This window comes from Lutjanus erythropterus, chromosome 19, assembly GCF_056507025.1.
Source record: "Lutjanus erythropterus isolate fLutEry1 chromosome 19, fLutEry1.hap2, whole genome shotgun sequence".
Taxonomy (NCBI): domain Eukaryota; kingdom Metazoa; phylum Chordata; class Actinopteri; order Lutjaniformes; family Lutjanidae; genus Lutjanus; species Lutjanus erythropterus.
In genome coordinates, this window is record NC_139335.1 from 34,319,235 (window position 1) to 34,331,923 (window position 12,689).

The window sequence follows — 12,689 nt, forward strand, 5'->3', positions numbered from 1 at the left end:
TTTCAAGCATGTTGTCTCTGTCTGTAGCGCATGTTCTCTCTCGTCTCCCTCCCACTTGCTCATGTGCTCACTGTGTTGTGTGTCTATAACCCCTCCCCTCCCCCTTCTACTCAGTGTGGACACACACACACACACCACCAATCATGTGCGACTTTAACAGAAAAAAAGAGGAGAAAAAAACAAATTGGCTCCCAATCAAGAGTCGTTCACTTCAAAGAGCCGGCTCTAAGATCCGGATCGTTCGCGACTGACACATCACTACGGTCCAGCACAGAGACGCCTTACTGAGTCAAAGACAAGGACAGCTGTGGTTGTCAGACACAAACAAAAAGAGGGCTACAGAGATGCAGAGGTTGTCAGAAGGCTTACAGTAATCTTGTCAGCAGGACAAAAAGAATACTCCTGTGCTTAATAGATTCATTGAATTCTTTCCCAGGTCAAAAAAATACCAACATTTTGTCATGCCCCTCAGTGTCTTGTACAGATACACACAGTACCCCTTAGCATCTGTATAAGAAAAACTGGGATTTCAGTAACTTGAATGTAAAGTTGACAGTATAAAGAGAGAGACAGTCTGTGTATAGAGGACGTAGCCAGGTGGATGGTTCAAATAAACACAGAACTTTCAACCAGGAGACCTGGGTTCATGTCTCATGTGAAATCAAAAGTCACATATTATGCATATCTTGTTTTAAAAATATGCAGTGTCTCCCCACACCCCCAGAATATGAGAAACTGCCACGTTCTTTCTGTTTTGTTTTGCTCCCCCTTTTAGAAAAAGTCACCTTGGCAGACCATTCATTTAGCAAAATAAAATTACAAAAATGATCCAAAAAGATTGCCCAAAACCAAAACAAACAGCAATTGACTATCCAATCCTATCAAACATGACCAAATATGTCACTGAAATGCTGGTGGGAAGTGGCACTGGTGTCATGCCAGAACCATGTAATATAACTGGGCTCAGCCTCTACAGACATCATGACAGAGGCAAAGAGACTAAAGAGCGCATTGATGAAAGAGCTAAGAGGAGAATGGAAGAGCGTGACCTAGCAAGAAGAAAAAGTCAAGTGTAAACGTGGGCATGGTTTTAGTTGAGTGCTTGGTGATATAAAAGGCTGACAGATGCTGAGCTGTCACTCTTGTTCAGAGGTTGCGCTAGACTTTTTCGTTGTCTGTCATTTTGACTGACAGGGTCATAAAAATCCCGTCATAATCTTTTTTTACCCGTCACTTTAATTTTTAAAATTATAATAATGACATATTCAATAAATTTTCATTCATTTTTAATTAATATTAAGTCTGAACAAGCTGAACAGAGAATCCACACCTTGCCATCACACATCAAGCAGATGAATACATGTAACTTTTTCTCCGCAGTGACAAAAACCACTGACTGTGGCCCCAGTAGCAACATATGAACAATTAAATTAAACGATTGCACCTAAAATATGAACAGTTCACCTGCTGTGGCCAGAACGCACAGTCTCACACCTTCCTCCTGGTCCGCATGGACTTGAATTGCGTGCCCGCTTGTGCGTAATCAAATGTCTCAAGTGAAATTGCTGCAGAGGCTATTGTCATGAGGTTTTGGACTTTTGCCTCGGACAGACGACTTCTCATGGCTGTTTTGATGTTGTTCTGGAGGCTGAATCCGCGCTCTGCTGCCACACTGGAGACTGGAATTACAAGCGCCACTTCAGCCAAAGTTTTGAAATCAGGGAACATTTCTCCAAGTGAAGTGATCAGAAGTCGGCAAGATTCTCTGAACGAGGGGTTTCCTGATCCCGCAAGCACTCGCTTCAGCGGGAGGAAATCCCGCAGCATGCGCTCCTTCTGCACCAGTGGTTCAGCTGCACCGGTCTGTGACCCGTAGTGGTCACAGACTCGCTCCAAAGCCTCCTGTCCATAACTCTTCAACGCGCTGTCAGCACCCGGATAGCGAGATGCATTGAGTACGGTGTCCAGGTCAGAGATGATGCTCAGATGCTCTGATGGGAATCTTTTTTTGATTGATTTGGTTACCTCCGCGATGTACTCTGTGCGTAAAGTTGAAAATGTCTGCGCGTCTGCATGTGTGAGTGTGACGCCACAGAACTTGCCGTCTTGTGAGGCCTCGTTGAATTTTTTCTCCGCCTCACCTGGCCCATTCATTAAGTCTTCCAGACTGGCCACAGTCATGCTCACGACAGGTGAGATGGAGGAGATGTTAACGTCTTCTTTTTGGAAGGTTAGGTTCATGCGGTTCACCACAGCCAAAACGTCAGTCAGCAAGTGAGTCAAAGCAGGGAACGTGTATGTTTGAAGGCGCTTTCTGATGCCCTTAGCTACCGGGCAGTTTTTCGCATCTTCCTCCTCCCCCATGTCCGACACCAGAGCAGCCCAGTTGGCACGTATGCCCTTAACCGCCCTCTCCAGCGACAGCCAGCGTGTAGCCGATGGTTGCTTTAGGCTCAGCAGGTCGTGTTCCCCCATTTCTTTTTGAAGTTCATTTAGTCTGTATGTTCGTATGGGGGAATTCTTGTAGTATGTATATATGTTATTAACAGTGGTGACATATGCACTTACTTGACGCACAGCCGTGGAGGCATCACGGGCAGCAAGCGCTGTCCTGTGCGCACCACAGTGAATGTTTACGAGGAAGGGACAGTCATTCTGGCGCAACTGCTGTGCAACTCCGGCCTTTCGACCTACCATCACATTCGCTCCATCACTTCCAAGTCCAACAACCCGAGTCATAGCGACTCCACGGCCCAACAGCACATCTTTTATTTTTGCTGTGATGCATTCAGCAGTGCCAGAGGGAACTGCGTAATTGCCAATAAACGCAGTTTCAGGCTCCCCTTTCTGTTGAAGTGTCAGGTATGTGATTAGCATTTTCTCCACCGTGATATTAGTGGTTTCATCTACTATTATTCCAACATATCTGCTGTTGGCGATGCGGTCATCAATATCGCTGGTTATGGTCTTCGCTAAAGCCTCCTCCATCTGACTGACTGTCTCATGGTGGGTGTACGTATGTGCACTGTTAAGGTTTGGACAGCCAGCAGACTGTAAGAGGTTTATCAGGTCAGGATACAGGTGGCTCGGGGTGTTTGTTTTAGCCATATGCAGCACAACCTTAAGTTGTGTTTTTAATGCCTCGTTGCAGGCAACCTGTGATTTCTCTACATGCTTAACCATAGCCACACTCTGGTTGAGCACCCTTGAAGCCTCGATGTGGCTGTGGCTACTTTGGTGGTCAGTTAATGCTGATTTCTGCATGTTCGTGCATCCTCGGACAAATCCGTTACTCATATTGGCTTTTTTACATATGTCGCAGAACATTTTTCCATCCTCCCTCCTCAGCCAGAAGAACTCCTGCTCCCACTGAACTCTGTACTCCCTCCTGACCTCCTTGCTGCTGCTTGCTCGCTCCGTAGTTGCTGAGGGCTGATTACTTCTTTGTCCTTCATCTTCCACTGCATCAGTCCCTCTTTTTTCACCTCTTTTATCAACATCATCATTGGACTTTCTGAAGAATCTTCGGACACTCAGCTGCCGTGACATTTTTCTGAGTGAAACAACGAGGTCATGCATCAAGAGAGACAATAGCTAATTAATATGATCACTCGCCACCTACTGGTCAGGGGTGTGAATTGCAATCTGTCAAAATGACAGATGACCGTCAGATTTTTCCGTCACCGTTTTAAAAAAACGGTCAACGACGGAAAATATTCGGTTAACGCGACCCCTGCTCTTGTTATAGGATTAGGCAGAATATCATATAAATAACGTAATCAGAAAGAATGCACATGTTGAGCTGCCAATGTTAACAACAGCAGTGTATGTTGTTTTAACAGCTACATAGCAAGATATGTGTAATCAGTGAGTTTTATATTTCTAGCTAAATATTATATGTATATGTATGATGTATATCTGTCTCCCCCCTTCCCATCTCTCATCAGTGAAGCTGGACGTGCAGGACCAACAATAGATAGGACCCCTGTTGTTGTTTCTTCCAGGTTGTGGCTGGTCACACAGAAAAGGAATTCAGCTCTAATTGGCCTGATCTTGAACTGCTGTGCTTCCTATGTGGCCAGTGGGAGATTAAGCTGGTAGCCAGCATTCTGTCCCATATTCTGATGTGTTTGATAGCTATGGGATTTTACAGACTTCCCTCTAACATGTTGATGCAAGAGGACAGAAACAGCTTTTGGTACAAAATAAGGTTGGCTTGGACAATAAAAGAGTTGCAATAGAGAGCCTAAATCACGCCCTACTCGGATTTGCCAAGGGAAATTCCTCTCGACATTGATTGGTTGAAGGAAAATCCCCCTGTCCTCTGATTGGCTGAGAGAAAATCCCTCTCTTCTCTGATTGGCTATGGGAAAATCCCCCTGTTCTCTGATTGGCTGGGAGAACATCCACCTCTCATGTGATTGGCTTAGTGAAAATCCTCCTGCCCTATCTTATGATTTGTTGTTAAGGAATCTCTTTGTGCTTTGATTGGTTGAGAGAAATTCCCTTTTACTTCTGATCGGCTAGGGGAAAATCCCCCTCTCATCTCATTGGCTGACACAAAATTCTCCTCTCCTCTGATTCGCTGATGGAAAATCCCTCTATCCTCTGACTGGCTGAGAGAAAATATCACTGTCCTGTGGTTTGTTGTTCTAAAAATCCCTCTTACTCCTGATTGGATGGGGGGAAATTACTATTTCTGCTGATTGGATGTTGAAAAGTTCCTGTGTCCTCTGATTGGCTGAGAGAAAATCCCCATTTCCCTCAACTGGCTGAGATAAAATCCCTCTCCTCCGATTGGTTGAAGGAAAATTGCTCTTTCATCTGATTGGCTGGGGAAAATCCCCCTTTCCCCTGAATAGTAGTGAGTAAATCCACCTCTCTTCTGATTGGCAGAGACAAAATCCCCCTGTCCTCCAATTTGCTGAGAGAAAAAAACCCTCTCTCCTCTGATTGGCTGTTAGAAAAGCAACCTGTACTCCAACTGGCTGAGCAAATAAATACATTAATTAACAAATAAAATAAAGCAAAAATAACAGTGACCATATTAATAATAACAATGACAATAATAATAATTGATAATCAGTTAAAGAATATCAAAGTAATCATCAACCATCTTGACAGATTGGTCTGCGTATTCCCTTACAGAGAAGAAAAGAAGAAATAAAAATCAAAATTCCCTGATTCCAGCTTCCCAAATGTGGATATAATGTGGATAGTCTTATATCTTGGCGTAATTACTCCTCTATGGTAATACACTGATCTTCCTCTTAATCAAACAACTATCAGTTGGTTAATAGAGAAATCACTCAACTGAATGATCGACTAGTGCAACCCCGCTAACAATGAAAATATACAAGTAACATCTAGTGACAGTTTTAATATTAAAAAGGAAAAAATGTAAAAAATTAACATTTATTAAAATAATAATAATTATAATTATAATAATAACAATGCTGAACTATTACAGTGCTGTTAGCAGAGGTGGTACCATAACAAAAGCAATGGAAAGAGGAGCAGACATTTACTGTCAGGATAGAGAACAGAAAACAGAAGGGGATTGGGCACTGAAATACAACCATTTCTGTCATGTGTGTTCTGTGGTTGATCTTGTACTATATGAGTTGGAGGTGGAGTTTATTTGTCATTGAAAATGTGTTTATGCAGACTTTAGTCCTGGAGTTGTTATCTAGTGATGTGGATAGATCGTTTTCCCACTTTGCAGTTGGGAGGAATATTGTCAGTCAGTGTTGAGTCCGTACAGTTTGGAGAGGGTTTTTTTTTTGGGTGTTGTTAGCTTGTTTATTTCTTCTGCCTGTATGGATATTTGATTTTTGTATTGTTTAAAATAAATTTTATGTTTTATGACTATTTTACATTGTGTATATTGAATGAAAGATTCGTGGTCTATTTTGTATTTGTGAATCAATTGTTTGAAAGGAGTGAATTATTAATTATGTGTTGAAGCTGTGTGAATTTACTAGGTGTGTGTGTTAGGTGCATGACTTTGTGAGTTTTCCACCAAGCTGTCAGAGTTGTAGTGATGGTAATATTTTTGAAGCAGTATTAAATTAATAAAGCAGTGGTATTTTATAGAAGTGCTGATGAATGGTTGGCTTGCTATGTCTATTTCTTTGCATTGTTGTTTGAAATGTTACCATTGGAAAGCACTGTTAGGTGAGGTGGATCCATTTAGTTATAATGTTTAACTGATTGTTCAGGAAGTTTTTAAAAGTTTGGTGCATCCAGGCCTCCATGGTTTCGAGATTTTTGTAATGTAGTTAGTTTGATTCTTGGGGCCCTAACTTACGATGATCTAAAGCACAAGTGGAAAGTGTGAGGCACAATTGATTTAATTTCTTCAAAGTGTGTTCAAATCCGCCTTTGCCATCTTGTGCCACCAGCACAAAGCAGGATACACCTATCAGGTGTGCCCAAGTGCCCTCATTAATTCACAGTTGAGCTTAGGCCAAACATGCAATAAACCAATCAGAAAGTCCGCTCTCATCACCTTTAAGAGGCAGGTGTGCCAGCAGTGCAAGTGGTGTCAGCATGACAGCGGATTTACCAGGAGGAAACAAAGAGAAAAGATTTGTAAAGCGAGGAGACAGATCACAGAATACTGAATAGTTGCATGGTTTCTGGTAATGAGACTTGTGGGTTCTGTACAGAGAGTAGGATGTCGTCTGCATGCAAGCTTATTTTATAGGTTAGTGTGGTAGATTGCACACCTTTGATGAGTTAATTTTGGCAGACTGCTGCAGCAAGCGATTCAATATAAATAACAAAGAGGGAAGGAGAGAGTGGGCACCCCTGTCTTGTTCCCATGTGTAGTGTGAAACTTCACAATGCTACTCTGCTAACTGTAACGGCTGCTTTTGGTGAGTTGTATAGTGTTTTGATCCAGTTAATGAATGACTTTCCAAATCTGAATTTATGTAGTATGGTTAATAAAAATATCCAGTTGACTCGTTCAAAGGTCTTTTCTGCTCTTTCTATTGATGCTATTATTGTTTCCTCGTTGTTCTGAAGTTACCTGATGGATTATGTTGAATAGTCTGCGTGTGTTATTGTTTGAGTGTCTTCCTTTGATGAAACCTGCTTGATCAATATGAATTAAAGATGGGGTCACAGTCTCATTTATCTTGGATAATGTTTTACTGATGTTTTTCTCAGACCTGATCCACGTGCACGCGCCTGAAGTGGGTACACAAGCTCTCACCCAAGTGGCGTGGCTGCAGCAAAGAAATTATGTTCCTCTTCTATGTCGAAGTCCTCGCACATTTCTTTCTTTGTTGAAAGTTTGCAAAGTCAGCTGTGCGCAAAACAAGTCACTATTTCTGAGCAGACCTCTCTCTCTGTTGTGTGAGTTGCTTCCAGGTAGCATGTAAACACAGATGTAAAGGTATTGCGAGTTTTGCGCCGCTTGGGTGAGAGCTTGTGTACCTGGCTTCAGGCATGTGCACACAGCTCCGGTCTGAGAAGCTACAGTTGATATGTATGCTTCTTTTGGGGTCAAATTTTAATGTCGCGGCTTACGGACACTTGGATTACACCACACGAGCAGTATGGAGACATTTTGTGGGTTTTTTTGTGTTCTTTTTTTACATTTTAAAACTGGTCACCGTTCACTTCAATTGTTCTGGATTTGGCTGCAACGCTGATCTTCACACATCCTCACATCAGCAAAGGGGTGAGTAGATATTGAGTGCATTTTCATTTTTGGGTGAACTATCGCTTTAAGTGTTTCATTATATTCTTCAACTGTGAATGGTTTGTCTAATGATTTGGCTTGGTCTTCTGTTATTTGTGATAAGTCTATATTATGGAGAAATGTATTGATATCATTTGGGTCTGGTTCATTGTCTGATGTGTATAGAATGTTTGAAAAGTGTTGCTGATTTGCAAGAAATTTCCCTGACTTATTATTGTGTTCAAAGTGGTTGTGTTTAAGTTGTATTAAAAATTGTATATTTTTTATTTCTCATATTAGACAGGTCCAGTTTACATTTCCTAAGCTTATTGAGATTTTTGACTGTTGGATTTTTTACATATATATTTTCTGTCTCTTAAATGTTTAGTTTGGTCTATTCCTTACGAAAGGAAAATATATTTACCAATATATTACTTGAAATATATTCTAATATATTCTAATATATTAGTTTTCCATTACATTTTCCAATATATTATATATTAGAAATATATGGAGTAATATATTGATGATACATATATTTTACAATATATTATATATTCATGTAATATATTGCAATATATTGCAGAATATACAAAAAATTGCCGCTTTCAATATATTGAAATATATTAATCCTGAATATATGTGTGTTTATATATCCCAAAATATATGCAATTTTATATTTATAAATATCCACCATAATGTATTCAGATTTATATGAGAAAATGTATTAGTAATATATGTAAAGATATAGTGTCACATGTATGTTTAATATAAGGTAGAATATATTTTAAATATATGTAAAATTATATGGAGACATATATGAAATATATGTACAGCTACATGTTCAATATATTGTGGAATACATTTTATATATGTAAAATTATATGGAAACAAAAACATGAAATATATGTACTGATATGTGTTCAATATATTGTGAAATAAATTTTATATGTATATAAATATTGTAAAATGTATGCACTATATATGTATACATATATGAAAACATGCACATACAATGTATGTACATATATGGTGATATATACATTATGTACATGTAACATCTAAAATATATGAATACTTAATAAATATGCAACCTGCAATATGTGCGCAAACCTTTATACCACATATTAACACATGCTGGGTAATCTATCAAAAGCCACCTTTATTTTCTTTTGATCAGGCACAGATACCGAACCCAACAGTGCAACATTTTTAAAGAATGCCATTGAACAGAAAATATACAAAATATAAATTATAAATTAAAGCAATTTGAATGACCAATGTCTATTTCAAACTTTCAGCAGTGCCGTTATAAAATATAAATAAAATATCTATAAACAAAATGCACAAATAATAATGTACAAACTTTCAAAGACCTTTTGGAACTGTGGAAAAGCAAAGAAATAAATTGCCAAAAGAACAGTCCGTTATCCTGGTTAGGAGTCCATCTTGGTTCTTCACTGATTTAAACGACTTAAATCAACCATGGTTCTGCGCTTTACCTGATGTCTTAGCTCACAGATTCTACTGTTGATAGATTTTCTGACATCAGCTTCCTTGGCCGTTGGAAATTGGTTTACAACGGCATCTGTGGAACAGAACAACAATGATGATTAGGCTACTCTCCTCCTCCTCACTCCTCCTGCTGCCCCTCTGGTTCGCGAAAACTGACCCCCTTCCCCCGCCTGGCTGGAGATGCAATCAAAACTGGAAAACACGAGCTCTGATATGGGGGTAGAATTGTCTCAAAAAAATGTATATATATCCAAATGAAATGTACAAATATTCATACATTTATAAATATACAAATACAAATATAAAAACATGACATACAAATAAATAAATGTATTTGTATAAATAAACGTATATTTGTAAATGTATTGTGGTTGAAGTTGAAGTTGGTGTTTCTGGTTCTTCCATCTCCAAACAAACTAACAAAAGCAGCTTTAGTGTCAATGCAGGCAGGCAGCAGCAGGATTTTTATATTTGTATATTTGTATTTGTATATTTAATTAATCTTCTCGAGACAATTTTACCCCCATACTCTGAAAACTATTTACCTTGTAAAGCTTGAATTTTCCTCGGGTCGAGAGCCTGCCGACGCTCAGCAGAGGGATCCAGCTTGCTGACCCCTCCTTTCAGGTTGGACTTGAGGAGGACATCCTCACTGAAGAGCCCCATCAGTAGTACCCATGCCATCCCATTGGAGGTGGTACAAGCTTTTGCGGTCTCCCAACAATGTGACGAGACAGTGACCGTTCCATCATTCCCAATTTTCACCTTATGTAAACAAATAAATAAGAACATAAGCAAAGAAATAAACAAAGATTATTGCCACAAGCAACAGAATGCCAAAAAAGCTTAAGTTTTAATGTTTGTTCAAAATTTACCAATTAATAAATACTTACTTGTGAAGGTCTGCAAGGTGTGCAAAGTGACATTTCACCTGGGCTTTTACTCTCAGCATCGGGGTCAACATCAGGGTCAACATCTTTGTTGGGGTGATCGTCAACATCTTGGTTGGTGGTGTTGTAGATGGAGACAAGCTTTCTCACGTCCACCAACAACGCTGGAATTTCTAAGAAAAAAAGTGCTACAAGATTATACAGACAGCAACCATAGAAGCCATAGAATATGTGTCTGAAAACCACATCTCCAGTTTTCAAATATTAACCCCATTTAGAGGTGAACTCGTCCAAGAAGCTACAAATCAATTGACTCATCATTGAAATAAACACATCGAAACAGGAACAACAGGAACTCTTTAAAAACTATCTATGCAGATCTGGGTAATACTATATCGTAAAACAGTCAAAAGTGGGATACACATTTTGATAGATAAACAGAACAGACATTCTGTAGCTGTATCTGCTAATACAATAACTTGTAGGAAATAAGTGACATAAGTGTGAGTGTGTAAAGACCGACTTGCTTGCTAGCTGAAGAACTAAAGCCTGTTCGACGGGCCATCCACTAGCAGGCTTCTTGTGGTTAGTTGAACAACAAAATTCCACAAAATATGTCTTGCCAGTATCAGCTGGGTCAAAATCAATTATCCAGCTGATGGGAACAATGCTGGTTTTATCTTTGTCAGGTCCCTTCGCCCAGCTAACAAGGGCAAACCTATATCTTGACATTTTTGCTAAAGAAAATTACTTTAAAGTAGCCTAATGTTTTACCTCCTCCTTGTTGTCTCTCTCCCTGTTCAACGGTCCTCCTCGTGCCTTAATTGCACTTCCCGCTCGAGCATTGTGCATGCGCGATCTCCGTGCCCCGCGCTCTGTCACACTAAGCATTCTGGTTGAAGCAGTAGGTGAGTCATCTTAGTGCTGACAAACATAGAAAATGGACCGAGTCCGATTGAAAAGGAAATATATTCTTCCGGGTTCTGACCAAACGGATATTCCAAAAAGAACAAGACGATTATGGAAAAAAAGGTTAGTCTTTTTCTTTTTTTTTTGCTTGATTCTGGCCGATGCTAACGCACATGCTAACGCTAATGCTAACTATCTGCTGTCTCAAAAGTTCTATGGCTCTGCCAGTGAATTTATCCACAAAATACACTGTAACTTTTTGAATTCTGAACCGATTTTCATGAAATTTGGTTTGTTATAAACGTGTGGATGTAGGCCATGTTACATCTCACTTGTTGGAGGTGAATTCAGTCAGGCTACTGAGTGATAGCAAAAGTAATCACCTCTATGCCTGACTTCATCTTTCTGGATAGGCATAATTAAAGGGACATGCATGCTATGAAAGAGAGTAATGTACATAGTTATGTAATCTAAATAGTTTATATACCTAGTATAACTTTGGTGAACATACACACACATATATATATATATATGAATATAGGCCAAGAGGTTAACAATATGAATAAAGCAATTTACATATTAGGAGAGTCACAGAAGTTATACTGGGTATATAGGCTGTTTACTGTACATTATTCTCTTTCATAGCATGCATGTCCCTATAATTGTGCCTATCCAGAAAGATGAAGTCAGGCATAGAGGTGATTACTTTTGCTATCACTCAGTAGCCTGACTGAATTCACCTCCAACAAGTGAGCTGTAACATGGCCTACATCCACATGTTCATAACAAACCGAATTTCATGAAAATCGGTTCAGAATTCAAAAAGTTACAGTGTATTTTGTGGATAAATTCACTTGCAGAGCCATAGAACTTCACATCTATGCGCGGAGCTCCATACTGGACCAAGATGGTGGCCGCGTTTTACGCCTGGCAGCAGAGGATGCGGCATCTAGTGTTCTATATCTATGACGTTACTTATAATTGTCAGTGCCTGCTTTTCTGAGAGCTGGGCAGCTTAGCTTCCCACTGCTCAGCACACATGGAGGTGAACGGTACAGCTCTCCTTCTCCCTCAAAACTAATCAAATATACCATCAAATGACTCCAAAACGCTCTTGTGGACAACTTGTAACTAGGACTGCAACTAACGACTATTTTGTTAGTCGATTAGTCAGTGACTATTGGAACGAATTAGTCGATTAATTGTTGTTCATGTGTCGTAATGTTACATAGTTATACATTATTATTTCATAGCGTGGGGAATGCGCAAGCTACGTGTTGTCCACTAGAGCATTTTGGAATCGTTTGATTGTGTATTTGATTAGTTTTTAGGGAGAGGGAGAGCTGTACAGTTCACCTCTATTATGTGCGCTGAGCAGCAGGCAGCTCAGCTGCCCGGCACTCAGAACAGCAGGTACTGACAATTATAAGTCATGTACCTACTCATATGACTATAGGGATTATGGCAATAGGTGAATAATGTATATATAAAGAATAATGTCACAGTAGCATTTGTATTTCATAGATGCATGTATTACCTCAGAGGGGCAACCAAAAGCTCTGAGGTAAACATTTAAATCATTTGATGTTTCCAAAGATAAACATGAATCAGTGTTTTCTATCACTTGCACTCAGGAAAGAAATGAGAGAGACCAAGATTGATACGCCAAACCAGGATCTGAT

The 12,689-nt window shown here is 39.6% G+C and overlaps 1 protein-coding gene across 1 annotated transcript; it reads right to left on the reverse strand.

Annotated features, from left to right (window-relative positions):
* Nucleotides 1-1,488: 1,488 nt before the first annotated feature.
* LOC146310336 (uncharacterized protein C17orf113-like) lies at nucleotides 1,489-3,549 on the reverse strand. The gene has a single exon (XM_084745250.1). It carries the CDS (start codon nucleotides 3,547-3,549, stop codon nucleotides 1,489-1,491), a length of 2,061 nt encoding a protein of 686 aa, XP_084601376.1.
* Between the last annotated feature and the right edge of the window lie 9,140 nt (nucleotides 3,550-12,689).